This window comes from Eriocheir sinensis, chromosome 55 (genome assembly GCF_024679095.1).
Source record: "Eriocheir sinensis breed Jianghai 21 chromosome 55, ASM2467909v1, whole genome shotgun sequence".
Taxonomy (NCBI): Eukaryota; Metazoa; Arthropoda; class Malacostraca; order Decapoda; family Varunidae; genus Eriocheir; species Eriocheir sinensis.
In genome coordinates this window covers 5364743-5378858 of record NC_066563.1, presented here as the reverse complement: position 1 = coordinate 5378858, position 14116 = coordinate 5364743, and the positions used below count along the sequence as shown (strand labels likewise).

Sequence of the window (14116 nt, the reverse complement as noted above, 5' to 3'; positions counted from 1 at the left end):
AGATACCTTACTTAAGTCGATATTAGTTTACTTCTGCTATAACTATCGAGTCGAGTAATGCTGGTAACAAGATCTTTACACAATCAGGGTACTACTAACGGGCGTGTGGGATGGGCGAGGAGGGGAGGAAAGAGGGGGGTGGAAGAAGGGGAGAGAAGGGGGAAGGGGCGGGGGAAGGAGTGGGAGGGGCGAAGGGAGAGTAGGAAGTGGGGGAGAGGGGAGAGGGGGAGAGTTTGAAGGGTGGGGAGAGAGTGAGGCGGGGAAAAGGAGGAGATGGGAGGAGGAAGGAGGTTGGGGAAGGGGATAGAGAAGGGGGGTAGAGGATGGGGGAAGGGGAAGGGGGTAGAGGATGGGGGTAGAGGAAGGGGGTAGAGGAAGGGGGTAGAGGAAGGGGGTAGAGGATGAGGGTAGAGGAAGGGGGTAGAGGATGGGGGAAGGGGAAGGGGGTAGAGGATGGGGGTAGAGGATGGGGGTAGAGGAAGGGGGTAGAGGAAGGGGGTCGAGGATGGGGGTAGGGGAAGAGAGGGTGAGGAAGGTAGGGAGGATGGGGGAGGGGGAAAGGAGGCGGAAGAGAGGAGGCGTGGGGAGAAGGGGGGAGAAGGGGGGAGAGGCGCGAGGTGTGCCCTTATAAAAAGTAACCCCTAAAATATCACCTTCCTCCCTCATACAAGATGGATTCATTGACTTTATTTTACCTTCTGATTAATTCATTGTGCTTCTTCCCCCTTAAGACAGACAAACTCGTGAATAACAACACCGAAAACTAGGAGGGTAACTATTAACCAGAGTTTACGCGTTCAGGCGGAGCGACACACACACACACACACACACACACACACACACAAACACACACACACCAAACTTTCAACGTCAGGATAACGCACACATCATACAGGGCGTGACACAGTAAGGACACATGGGGGCAATGGTAATAGGAAGACATAAATATATTAACACAAGCATACAGGCGGCGCGGGGAACAAGAAACAGAACAATGATCAATGAAAAGAGTAAGAAAATAGAACAAAAATCGTCAATAGAAACGCCAATGCAATACGACAGAACAGAAGAAAGAATATTGAATGTTAAGTTAGGCATAACATTCGAATACAAACAAACAGGTGGGGAAGAGAACAAGAACTAGAACAAGAATACTTCACGAAAACAGATTGACAAATAAAATAGAACAAGAACAAGCAATAGCGGTACAAACAAGACCAAAAAGAACAAGAAGATTAAATAATAACAAAAACAATAAAACACTAATAAAAACAAACAAGTGGAGCGGGGAACAAGCCAATTACAGTATCATCACCAACACAAACATCACAACCGTCGACTTTACCTTCAAGATCACATATGGAGCGTGGCCTTCCCCGTCTACTCGATCCTTGGCTCCTCAGGTTACAACGCCCGTCACTGCTTGCCACTCGTCACTCACTAAACACCTCAACACGTACCTCGTTACACGGCGGCGAGTCAAGTGGTCACTCCGCACTGCCTGCCCACCTCACTCTGACGTCACGCCTGAGTTGCCATTTCGTCAGGTAGTTGCCATACAGCACCACTTTATTTTTTCTACAGGGAGTCAGCTCAAGGGCAGAAAACATAAAAACAGTAAGAAAAAAGTTTTCTATACGCTGCTCCGACATAAGAAAACAGAACGAGAGGTCAGAAGAGGGGTCGGTTTCGGTTTGTCATGTAGATAACCGTTTGAGTGGGTCTTACTGTATTTCTGTACTGTTATTTCTCCTTGAAGTATTTATTGAGCTTCGGTGTCGAAAAAAACGAATATATGAAGTCTTTTTAGTTAGTGTACGACGTCTGCAACATGAAGGGCGAGACACTTTAATGAAAATACCATATTTACATGTGTTGCTTTCTTACTAAGGGCGAAAAATATACAAAAACCCAGCAGCAATTAATTTATGAGCACAATAATTTACCATAGAAAATAAATCTGCATCCATTATCAAGACTGAGAACAAGTACACTGCTTAAGACACATCCTTCCGGCCCATTCAATCATACGTAGCTTTCCCAATACGATTAATCAACTTATGAGCTGGTAGTGTGTCTGCAGTTTTTATGGCCCATCCAACTTTTCCAACTCTATATCCTTGTCATGCTATAGAGAAGGGATGGGCCAACCGGATGAGTAAATCAGAAGAGCATACCTATTCATGATTACAATTCTTAGACGGCAAACCAACACCCACCAATCATCCATGGACACAATCCTTATACAGGGGTGAATGATTATGTTACAGTCACGAGACAACACTGACGCGAGTACGATAACTACATTTGTCTGCATAGTGAAAGCATTACAGTAATAGCATAGCAAAGCGTGAAGCTACTGATGAACTAATACGAAAACGGAGACGAGGACAAAACGAGAGGTTGCCATTAAACAGACGAGGCGACAGAGTAGTAAGGTGAAGACAAGAACGAGTACGATAACTAGTCTTGTCTGCATCATGAGGTCATTACAGTGATATCGCAGCAAACGTGAAGCAGCCGAAGAGTTCATACAAAGGTTGAGCGACGACAAGACGAGAGATTACCACAGGACAGAGATGGTAAGGTGACGACGAGGATGCGACTGGAAACAATAACATTACACCAGACATAAACGGCTGAGGAGTAAATACAAGCCTTTACCATATAGACAAGACTTTACCATAGGACGAACATGAGGATAAGACTTGGAACAGTAACACTGCACCAAACAAACACGGCTGAGAAGTTAATACAAGCCAGGACGAGACTTCACCATATAGGACGAACATGAGGATAAGACCTGAAACAGTAACACTACACCAAATAAAAACGACTGAGGAGTTACTACAGGCCAGGACGGGACTTTGCCATAGGACGATCAAGGTATAGGAGACAGTGAGGTTGAGTACGAGGCTGACAACGAGACTAAGGAGGAAAACAAAAGCATAACACATACGGAGTCGACACGAAAGCTTATAAGACACCAAGACAAGACGTTGCAATAAGTTGAATAAGGTGAGGGGGAGGGTTGATTGAGAACAAGGGTGATAACGAGACTAAGGAGAAAAAGAAAAGGACGAATTAAGTCGACACAAAAGCTTATAAAGACACCAAGACGAGACGTAATCACAGGACAGGCTTAGCGGAGGTGAGAGTAATGTTGATTCTCTCCACCACCAGGAAAAGAAGAGCGATGCCGTGGCCGAGGAAGAGAAGATAGAAGGCGCCCTGAAGATGTTCGAGCCCCAGCACAACTTCGCCTCTCCCGCTGTTCTTGTACGCGAGCCACGGAGGCGCTGAGAGGGCATGACTCCCCTGCAGAGGAAAGACGTGAAGTGGAGCTCTCGGCGATGCATGAGAAGGTCGCCGGCTGGGTTATGGATGATGATGAACTCGTGGCTATGTTTACAAAGAGTGCATCAAAGGCGACCCATTGTGTAGACGCGGAAAACGTGCGGAAAAGAGAGACGTGGCGGGTCGGTGCACGCCAAAGGAAATGTGAATGTGAAAACTGTTTATGATATGTGTTTTGAGGACAGTTGCAAAGTGTGTATGTGGAAAAGGTGCAAAAAATGGAGAAATGGCTATCGGTGTGACTTTGAGGGAATGTGAATGTAAAAAAAAAAAGTATGTCATTTGAGTTTTGAGGATTGTTGCTACGTGTTACTTTGTGCATATGCCGAAAAGTGCGAAAAAGGAAAAAAAATAAAGATCGATGTGACATTGAGGGAACGTGAATGTAAAATAAACACATATGATTTGAACTTCTCGTGGATGTTTTTTTTTTTTTTTTTTTTTTTTTTTGCGTTACTTTGATGTACCTTTGTTTGATATCACTTGCTACAATATGAGGCTTAAAAATAATGGCTGGTGCAATTTAATAAAATAAAAACAGTGATACTAAACGGTGCATGCCATTTTGAGTTGCATACGTAAACTGTGAGGTCTTAAAAAGAAATACGAGAAAACGAAATCACCGACATAAGTAGACGGATTCAAAGAGTGTATTAGGTTAACTCTAAGTGGCTAAAGTTGTTTGTTTAATTGGGCTGAAAACGAGAGAGAGAGTGAGAGAGAGCGAGAGAGAGAGAGAGAGAGAGAGAGAGAGAGAGAGAGAGAGAGAGAGAGAGAGAGAGAGAGAGAGAGAGAGAGAGAGAGAGAGAGAGAGAGAGAGAGAGAGAGAGAGAGAGAGAGAGAGAGAGAGAGAGAGAGAGAGAGAGAGAGAGAGAGAGAGAGAGAGAGAGAGAGAGAGAGAGAGAGAGAGAGAGAGAGAGATGCTCACCTGGGACTTGCTGTTGTGTATTTTTAGCTTCCTTTGGCGGGCGAGGATGGAGTTTCCTTCCTCGATCCAAAAGTCGATGATTCCCATTTCGAAAAGCCCCTGAATGCGCTTGTTCATGGCGTCGAGGAAGGGCGCGCCTTTCCTGGGGGAGAAAGTCAGATCCGAGTCAGTCTTTTTCTCTCTTTCTCCACGGAAAAAACGTGGAGAGGCGAAGAGTCAAACACGCGTCTTTCCTAATGTGAAAGAGTTAAACCTGAGTAAGTCTTTTTGTCTTTCTTACGGTAAAACACGAAGGAAGGTAAAGAGTAACACATGATCCTAAAAAAAAAAGTTCGCCAAAAGCTCCTCCGATAAATGAGTACAAAAGATAACGAAAGAATGCTCAATTGTTCTGCAGTTATTTGCCGTCATTTTCCCTGCAGATGTTCCTTTACTTCCCGCCACTGTTCCTGCGCCCCTGACTCACCGGGTTCCTACCGCGTTCCCTGCAGGGTTGGCGTAGCGCGTCGTGCCGATGTGGAAGGGCCCTTTTCTGTCCCCGTCCTCGTACAGCGCCTTCACGTACACGAGGACCTCGGACTGGTGCATGATGAAGGAAAAGCGGCCGTCCAGTACCCGCCTCAGGCCCGCTTCAGGGTCGAGGATCTGAAAGAAGGGAGAAACTTACTAAATCAATAAGAAGGCGGTGGCTGATCAACCCGGACTCTAGATAAAACTTTATATAGAGGATCAAAAATAAGCTCCAAGGGAACGGGGAAAGGGAGTAACATTATTTTGGAACAAGACGAGGAAGACGCAAAAATATAGAATTGGATGAATGAGGAACACAAACATGAGATTGCGAAATGACTTACTGTGCCACTAAATTATAGAAGTGCTTTACTAAACTACATTACAATCACCTTTAGAAAGACACATACAATACAATAATATCTTCATCATAGAGCAATTGCCAAAATATAGTGTAATGATATACACAATGATATTCCATCGGCACCAGCGTAATGACTTATAAAAACGCCTACACACAAGATTAACAGCATCAATCAGGAGCACTATTACGGATGCCACGCCGCGTCAGCATCGTCATAAGTGCTAATAGATGTCGCGTGGTCCTTCTGTGTCCATTCATAACAAAGATACAGAGTCCAGCACGTGATTAAACCAAGCTGAATAACACATATAAAATCACACATCCCGCCCACTCACTAAAAAAGAGACGTAAGCTTAACCCTTAAGTCACCGATCTCAAAACTCAAATAAGATCTTTTTTTTATACAGTGAAGGAAGCAGCTCAAGGGAAAAAAAAATAAAGGAATTAACTAGACATTGGACACTATAATGAGGGCAAACCGCCCGCTGCCAACACCCTCCGGTAGGAGTGCTCAAAATGTGAAAATATGCATTTTTGACCTCGGTGACCTTGACATTGACCTTTGACCTTGAAAATCGAACTCGTTTGGTGGGGGGCCATTGGTAGTCCACCTATGAAGTTTCAACATCCTAGCTGTTATGGTTCAAAAGTTATCGCGGTACAGACAAAAAAAAATACACAGCTGAAAACAATACCTTCCGAAAAATTATTTTGCGGGCGGTAAAAACAGCCGGCAAAACACTGCCCCAATAAAAAATAGTTTAGAAGGGTGTCCAGAGGAGAGGTCAAGCAGGGGATGAGAGAATGAAGATGCTGGATAACTCTTGCATAAGGGATTTGGACAGATACCGGTTATGTGTGGGGCATACGCTATAGCTGCGCGTGGCCTCGGTGCTCATCTCCGAATAGAATCATGTTATTTCTCCCCTAACCTGGTATTCCTTAACGTGACCATTCTCCTTACTGTCACCTTTACTAATCCCATCACCACTATAAAAAAAAAATATTACCACTATAACAAAAAATGCTACTAATACTCCTTACCTCCATGCCCCTTGAAATCTGCGATATGACGGGGTCGATGCTCATGTTGAAGAACATGTAAGTGCTGCCGTGGAACCCCCGGCTGCCCCACGTCCAGCCTGGTCGACTCAGAATATCCTGAAAGGTGTTTATCGGCGGAGGGAAGGACAGGACGCTCAGGTCGGCCGCCAGGGAGGAGCGATACGCCGTTGTCAGCACCATCGCCGTCAGCAGCCACCAGCCCACCAGAACCTTGGATAAGCATATAGGTAAAGACAGCAGGTAAGGTAAAAGGTAAGGAAGCGAAATCCCGATGTTTACACGTCTCAGGCTTCCATCAAGACTATTTTCCAAGGCCACAAAGAAGATTACCCGGGTCTTCATGGATGTTTTTCCCGTTCAAGGTGCAGAAGTCGGGTAAAACTGTCACTGGGATCACAACACGGGCCATGGAAATCTCGGAAACTTTAACTACGAGAGTCTTTTCAAACAGGCAAACTGAGGCGCCGAGATGTTTAAAGGCTGATTCACACTACACCAACACGTTAGCGGGGCGTGACCGTACCGTACCCACACCGCCCCGGGCCGGCAACAGCACCCCTACTTACCCTATCCCCGCAACACACACTCACACCCCTTCACATCCATCCTCACCCTATTCCCACCGTGTCCTCACCCTTCCAGAGAGGTGCCGCGGGATGTGTGCGGGCGGCCTCTCCAACAGGATGCCGCAGCTGTAGCAGAAGGCCGAGAACGTCCCCTGGGCTCGCTCCCCGTACAGCCACGCACAGGCCCTCTGCAGCAGCCACATGGTCACGCCCAGAGACGCCGTGGACACCGCTACCACCAACCACACGCCAACTGCACAGGGAGACACACAGACAGGAATAAAAACTGAAAAAAAAAATAAAGGTACATACACACAGGGATTGATAGAGAGATATAAAAGGAAACATAGATAGATTGATAGACAGAGAGGTAGATTACGATGTTACTTCCCCTTACTCACCTGAAAAGGGACACGCGATAGCCATGTGTCTGGAGAGCGGTTCAGGCTTCGGGGAGAGGATGGTGAGGCGGTCTTGGTAGTAGGCTGTTGAGAAGGAGATGACCTTGTGTCTGCTGGGGTGCGGGGACAGGCCGAAGGAAAAGTCGCCCTCCTCACGCTGTAGAATCCCCACCATGCCGTTCCAGTCTTTGTCGCTCACAAGTATTCCCCATTGCCTGTCCTCTGGCTCCATCACCTCGTACCTGCATGTGTTGAGGCTAGGCTCCGTATTCTTAACCTAACCTAACCTAACCTAACCTAACCTAACCTAACCTAACCTATTAAACGTATTGGGCTCTCACTACGACTTTCCATGGCCCATATTTTTTAACCTTTCGGCGCCCAAGCATACTTATTTGACAAGGCTTTCGTTGGAGTTTGAAACCTTTCTCATTGGGTGGCTGAGTCGACAGAGTGACGGCTCCGCGTTCAGGAGGACGCGAGTTCAATCCCCGACCCGTGCCACCAAGCTGGGATTTTTTTCAGCCGCCGCCGAGTGGCTTAAAATTACCTACATGCTGTCCAGAAGACCACCTATCAACCGGGACTCTAGATTCTAGGATTAAAGATGAGCTCCGGGGGGGCAGCATGAGCCAATGCAAGATGGCGCCACTATAAACACTCGCCTGCGCCAGAACGGGCTGGGCCGACCATCAGGACCCACCGGGAAGATGCCTTGGGCCGACCATCAGGTCCCACCGGGAAGAAGCCTACCGGCGCAATAGGCCGCGACGTAAAAAAAAAAATGCATGGGTAGTTTTATGACCCTGGTGGTAGTTTGTCTCTTCTTCTGTACCATGAGTGTAAAGAAGGACTCATGATAACCCGATTGATCTCTTTATCGGACTTTGGAAGTAACTGATGTGTAAGGGGAACGCGTTTAGGAATACCAATCTATTTCCCAAGGCCACAGAGGAGATTAACCGGGTTTTCAGGGTTTTTTTTTTTCCGCTCAAGGTCCAGGAGTCGCGTAATGAGCAAACGGGTCATGAAAATCCCAACAACTTCAACGAGAGGCGTTCCAAACAGACAATACGATCTTACACACCCACCCATCCACACACACACACACACACACACACACACACACACACACTCACGTAAAGTTAAGGGTCTGGACAAGAGCGTAGAGCACCCTCCTATCTGGGGAGTCCTGGAGCAGATAGCGCTTTGGGTCGGCCTTGTCGCGCTCTATGAGGAGGTAGGGAGGGTACGCCATGATCACGGCTCGCAGCAAGTGACCCTGCATGTCCACGGGAGGCGCTGAGGGGACATAGATAGAGATAGTAAATAAATGGATATATGGATAGGAAAGGAAAGGAGGGTGGGACTAAGGAGATATAGATAGAGATAGAAAGACAGATAGTTATTTGAATGAGAAAGGAAAGGAGGGTGGGACTAAGGAGATATAGATAGAGATAGAAAGATAGATAGTTATTTGAATGAGAAAGGAAAGGAGGGGGGCACTAATACGAAACGCAGATAAATATATAGAGGTAAACAGACTAATAAATGAGAAGATAGGGGAGGAGAGGAAGCGAATAATAATAATGAAGACACAGATAAATAAATAGATAAATAGATAGATAGATAAGGAAAGGAAAGAAAGGGAAAGACAATACAGATGAGAGAGAAACACACACACACACACACACACACACACACACACACACACACACACACACACACACACACACACACACACAGACAACACCCCTCCCTTCCCTCCCCCAATTCCCCTCCCCCCCCCACACACAGAGAGAGCGCACTAAAGGACATGACTTAATATTGCAGCGCCATCAGGAGTGCTTCAGTAAATATTCACCAACAGGCGCCGACCCTACTTACCTGCGGGCGGGGCGAGGGGGCACACCTGTGGGTCCCCGGAGGCGCGGCACAGCAGGTACACGGCAGCCTCCCCGCCACGGCCACAGTACAAACACCGCCCATACACAGCAACGCCCCCGCCACCTGCTGATGTATGTATGTATGTATGTATGTATGTATGTATGTATGTGTGTTTGTATGTGTGTGTGTTGAGAGACAAACACTGCACCGCACAAATACTATTATGTCCACATTTGTTTATGTGTGTGTGTGTGTGTGTGTGTGTGTGTGTGAGTGAGTAATTCACCACGGCCTGATCACGAGATGGACTCGCTTTCGCTAGTAGGTACCCTCCCGACGTGAGCAAGTGCTCTTTATCGTCGATCTCTGGGTACTGCCAGGACCTTACACACCACACACCCCATTCTCCTTCCTTAAGGGGGGACAGTAACCACTCCTAGTCAACGGAAAGAATCTGGCCTGAGCGGGGCTCGAACCGCCGCCTATTAGGCCGTGAAGCCTTGCAGCGCAGCACTCTAGCCGATTGAGCTACCGGAGCGGCGTGTGTGTGTGTGTGTGTGTGTGTGTGTGTGTGTGTGTGTGTTCCCATCTGTCTATCTGTCTGTCTCCAATCCGCTGAACGTGTCTGTAAGCATTTATGTATGCATGTATGTATGTATGTATTTATGTATGTATGTATGTATGTATGTATGTACAAACACCCTGCATAGATGGCAAGCTAGCAACACCTGTTAACATTTTGTGTGTGTGTGTGTGTGTGTGTGTGTGTGTGTGTGTGTGTGTGTGTGTACGTTTAACACCTACTACAATTAACACTAAACCAAGACGCATTATAGAAAATGGCTAGAGGTTATCCACTTACTATTATTATTATTATTATTATTATTATTATTATTATTATTATTATTATTATTATTATTATTATTATTATTATTATTATTATTATTATTATTATTATTATTATTATTATTATTATTATTATTGTTATTGTTATTATTATTATTATTATTATTATTATTATTATTATTATTATTATCATTATTATTATTATCATTATTATTATTATCAGTCTTATTATTATTATTATCATTATCATCATTATTTTTTTAGGCGGATGATTTTCAATAAAGATTCGTTCAGGAGAATTATTAACGCTCAATGGAATGATAATTTTATAATGATCAAACGTTCAGCCTCTTTCATCAGATTACTATTTTCAGCGTCTATCAATTCACTTATTCGCTGACTATTTACATTTGAATTTCCTGCAAGTAATTCTCTAAAAAATATAATTTCGATAGAGATGTAATAACTATTTTTCGGGAACTGGGAACCCCTCAGCCGTTTTCTATTCACTTTTCCATTTGCAGTTCGTTCGAGTCGGCCCGCTGCAGTGAATAAGAGAAAACGTGACAAAAAGGAGTCGGGGGGAGGACAACTAAAGCAACTCCTAAGCTTCACCTCCTTTCCCTGAGGCGGCAAAGGGGGGAGGAATAGAGGGAGATGGAAACTATAACAATGTGATTCTTGGGATTTACTTCTCTTTCGGAGTCGCGTGGCAGGGAGAGGGAGGAAGTGTAAGAAGGGTAACTATAACAAGGCTGCCTCTGACCTTCACCTCTCGTTCCTGAAGCGTTCTGAGGCAGCGGAAGGGCCAGGTAATGGGCGTGGACGGTGTTCCGGAGGCTGGGGTGGAGGAGCGCCCTTTCCGCCCCTCCCTGGACGCCCACCACCACCACGCGGGTGTCTGAAAGCCTCCACATTGCCGCCGCCTCCACGAAGCTGCGGAAACGGAAGGTTATGTTCGTCAAGATGCGTAAGAGGAACTAAGGGTCATATCATAAGACATTTCGTCGCCCAAGAACATCTAGGCTTTCGTAGGAGTTGTGGGCATTTCCAGGAGTAGTTTTATGGGCCTGGTGGTAGTGTGACCCTTCCTCTGAACCGTGAACCTAAAGGAACACATATTAGAACCCGATTGATCCCTTCTTTGACCTTTAGAAATGCTGATGTGCGAAGCGAAAGTGTCATCATACCGGCCTAAGTATCGTAGCAGTGACAATGGTGCTGGTAATGATGATGACGATGATGATGATGATGATGACTACAATTACTTTTTTTTCAGCAAAGGAGACAACTCAAGGCCAAAAACACAAAACGGCAATAAAAAAGCCCGCCAGACGCTGTTCCGAGAAAATAAAAAAGAATGAGAGGACTTCAGTAAGGTTTGTTTTGAAGGACTCTACATAACAATCTCTTTTTCTTTCCTTCTACATGTCTTTTCCAGTGGACGGGAGGCTCTAAGGCACTGATTAAACCTATTGCTACACACCGTTACTTCACTCTCCTTAGATTCATAACGTTTGCCGCTTCTAATACAGATTAAGTTACGGCCTCTATATATCTCCTTTCCTTTCCTTCTAGATGTCTTTTCCAGTGGACTTGTAGCTCTGAATTACTGTCTAATCTACTCCACACCCCATTACCACGCTCTCCTTGGCTTCATCACGAGTACCGCTTCTAACACAGATTAAGGTACGGTCTCTATATATGTCCTTTCCTTTCCTTCTAGATGTCTTTTACAGTAGTTCGATGGGTCTGAGGTACTGTCTAAACCTATTTCTGCACCCCATTACCACGTTCTCCTTGACTACATCACGAGAGCCGAAGCTATTAACAGTCTCATTATTATTATTAGGAGAAGGAGGAGGAAGAGGAAGAGGGAGAAGAAGAAGAGGAGGAGCAGGGGAGTATACCAAGATTCTTAAAACAAGCATAGAAAGAGAAGAAGAGCGAGAAGAGAGAGAGAAAAAAAAAGAGAAGTAGTTGTTGTAGTAGTAGTAGTAGTAGTAGTTTAAGGTACGATTTGGTGACGGCCACTCAGATTGCCTTCCCGCCACTTCATGTCCCCGCGGGCTTGGGTCTGGCTGCTTGAAGGGGCGGCCGGCGGTGATGATTGCTCGCGTGTGTGCTGGTGGCTTTGATCTCCGTGTGTGTCGTGGGAGTTGAGGAAGGCGAGCGGCTAAGTTGCTTATACGGAGCTGTGTTTGGAGGCTCGTACGTTGCTCAGAGGCCGGGGATGATGTGAGGGAGGATGGAAAATATGTTACGTGTGTTACGGTAAAAAGGTCAATGGTTTCTGATGCTAATGATGCTATTGTTGCTTTGGATTCTACTGCCGTTTCTACTACTTCTACTCGTCCTCCTCCTCCTCCTCCTCCTCTTACTACTACTACTACTACCATTCTACTATTGCTACGCTTCTACTACTACTACTACTTCTACTAACACTAATACTACCATTTCTACTACTGCTACAGCTCCTCCTTCTACCCCTCCTTCTCTTCCTTCTCCTCCTCCTACCACTACTACTACCGCTAACCTACTTTCACCACCCCTTGGAACACGTCCTCTACAAACAAATACAACACGACTTCTCACCTAAGCGTCAGGTCGGTGTCAGCGGGAGTTAGAGCGACGAGAACCACCGCGCGACAGCTCAACTTGGCCCCTTCGGCTGACGGGTACCCAAACACGTTCTTGAAGTCCCCAGCGGATGGCAGGTCTTCGTTTCTCTCCCCTTCCGCCCCCCTCGCCACCGTCACCACCACCTCCCCGAACGCCGCTCCAGCCCGCACGAATCTGCCTCAACAATCCAAGAAATATGAAAAGTTAATCACTCGCTTGGAAGAGTAAATACTGAAGTTCTTTGGTGGTACACGCGGCTCCCGGCCATGCAAACACTCACAAGCGATTAGCTGCTTTTTTTTTTTTTTTTTTTTTGAGTTGTATTGTGTAGATGAGAGTTTAATTATTCACGGGTGTTTGTTTGTTTGTTTGTTTGTTTGTGGATATTTGCTTCGGCTTGTGTGTGTGTGTGTGTGTGTGTGTTTCCTTATACGCGGCTTATCTTTAGAAATATCACTAAAAACATCCTTCATCCAGCACCTTACAATGTTTTTTTATTATTATTATTTACACTAAGACGGCAAAACAGAATACACAGATAACATTTCCTACTCTTATCTACTTACAGAATTATACCAAAAGTCCATCTTATACCAGGTTTTGGGAGTAGGGGGGAGGTGGGGACGGGGAAGGGGGCTTTTTCTTTTCAAATACCCCCCCCCCACCCCCTTCCCTTAAATACGTCCTTTCTTCTTTAAGGTGGAGGCGGTGGAAGGAAGAAGGGGAGGCATAAGGGAACGATCGACTACACACACAAAGATAGTCGAGGTTTTATGGTCCCCTTTTTTTCCATCCTCTACAAACTAAGTCAACGTTTCACTCTCCCTTATCTCACACACACACACTCTTGCCTCTCTCCCACTTTTCTTCCTTCTACTTTTTTTTCTACCCTTTTTTTCAACTTCATTTTTACCTCTTTATCTACCTCCTGTTCTACCTCCCTTTCCCCCCCCCCCCCCCTCCCCTCGTTTACATCTTTATTTTTTTCTCTACTTCCTCTTCTATCTTTCTGTCTTTCCCATTTCCTTTCTTCAACTTCATATATACGTCTTCATCTACTTCCTATTCTATCTCCCCCCTGTTTTCAATCTCTATTTTTAAACATTTATTTACTTCCTAGTCTATTTTTACTCTTCTTTTCCCTTTTTCTATTTACCTTTTCATCTACTTCCTATTTTTTTTCACACGCTTGTCAACCTTCCACCTCTTCCTTTATTTCTTATTTTTACTTTTTATCTTTATTCTCCTTTAATGTCAACCTTCAAATGTTCCTTTTCGTTTAACATTCTCTGTACATCGCTTTTATCCCAACGTATCTGCTTTCCGTCAATCATAATCAACCTACTTTCAGTCCTCTCCTCTTCCATCCTCATCACACTCCCATGAGCTGAACTTCCTTGGCTAAACTCTATGAACTCTCTACTTCGTCCTCCATAACCTCTCTACTCCCTTCTGGCTCCTATATTTTACATTACTAAACCATCACCTATTTTTCATCATAGTCTTATTACGCAGTGCAATTTAATATTACATCAAAGCAACACTCAGGAAACTAAATCATACGTTCTTC

General features: G+C 45.3%; 1 protein-coding gene across 3 annotated transcripts in view; it reads right to left on the bottom strand.

Moving 5' to 3' along the window:
- Nucleotides 1-1865: 1865 nt before the first annotated feature.
- The window catches only part of LOC126983959 (glutamate receptor ionotropic, delta-2-like), a 28177-nt gene continuing 15926 nt past the window's right edge, over nt 1866-14116 (bottom strand). Inside the window, exons 2-11 of one of the 3 annotated variants that reach the window (XM_050837229.1) lie at nt 12520-12720; nt 10697-10860; nt 9079-9204; nt 8331-8493; nt 7192-7433; nt 6859-7043; nt 6204-6434; nt 4752-4930; nt 4286-4427; nt 1866-3318 (exon numbers count right to left, since the gene is read on the bottom strand). In XM_050837229.1, coding sequence (XP_050693186.1) covers nt 3130-3318; nt 4286-4427; nt 4752-4930; nt 6204-6434; nt 6859-7043; nt 7192-7433; nt 8331-8493; nt 9079-9204; nt 10697-10860; nt 12520-12720 — 1822 coding nt within the window. In that variant the 3' untranslated portion in view covers nt 1866-3129. Of the gene's footprint in view, nt 3319-4285; nt 4428-4751; nt 4931-6203; nt 6435-6858; nt 7044-7191; nt 7434-8330; nt 8494-9078; nt 9205-10690; nt 10861-12519; nt 12721-14116 lie in introns of all 3 variants that reach the window. The other 2 variants (XM_050837230.1, XM_050837228.1) reach the window with 2 other exon arrangements.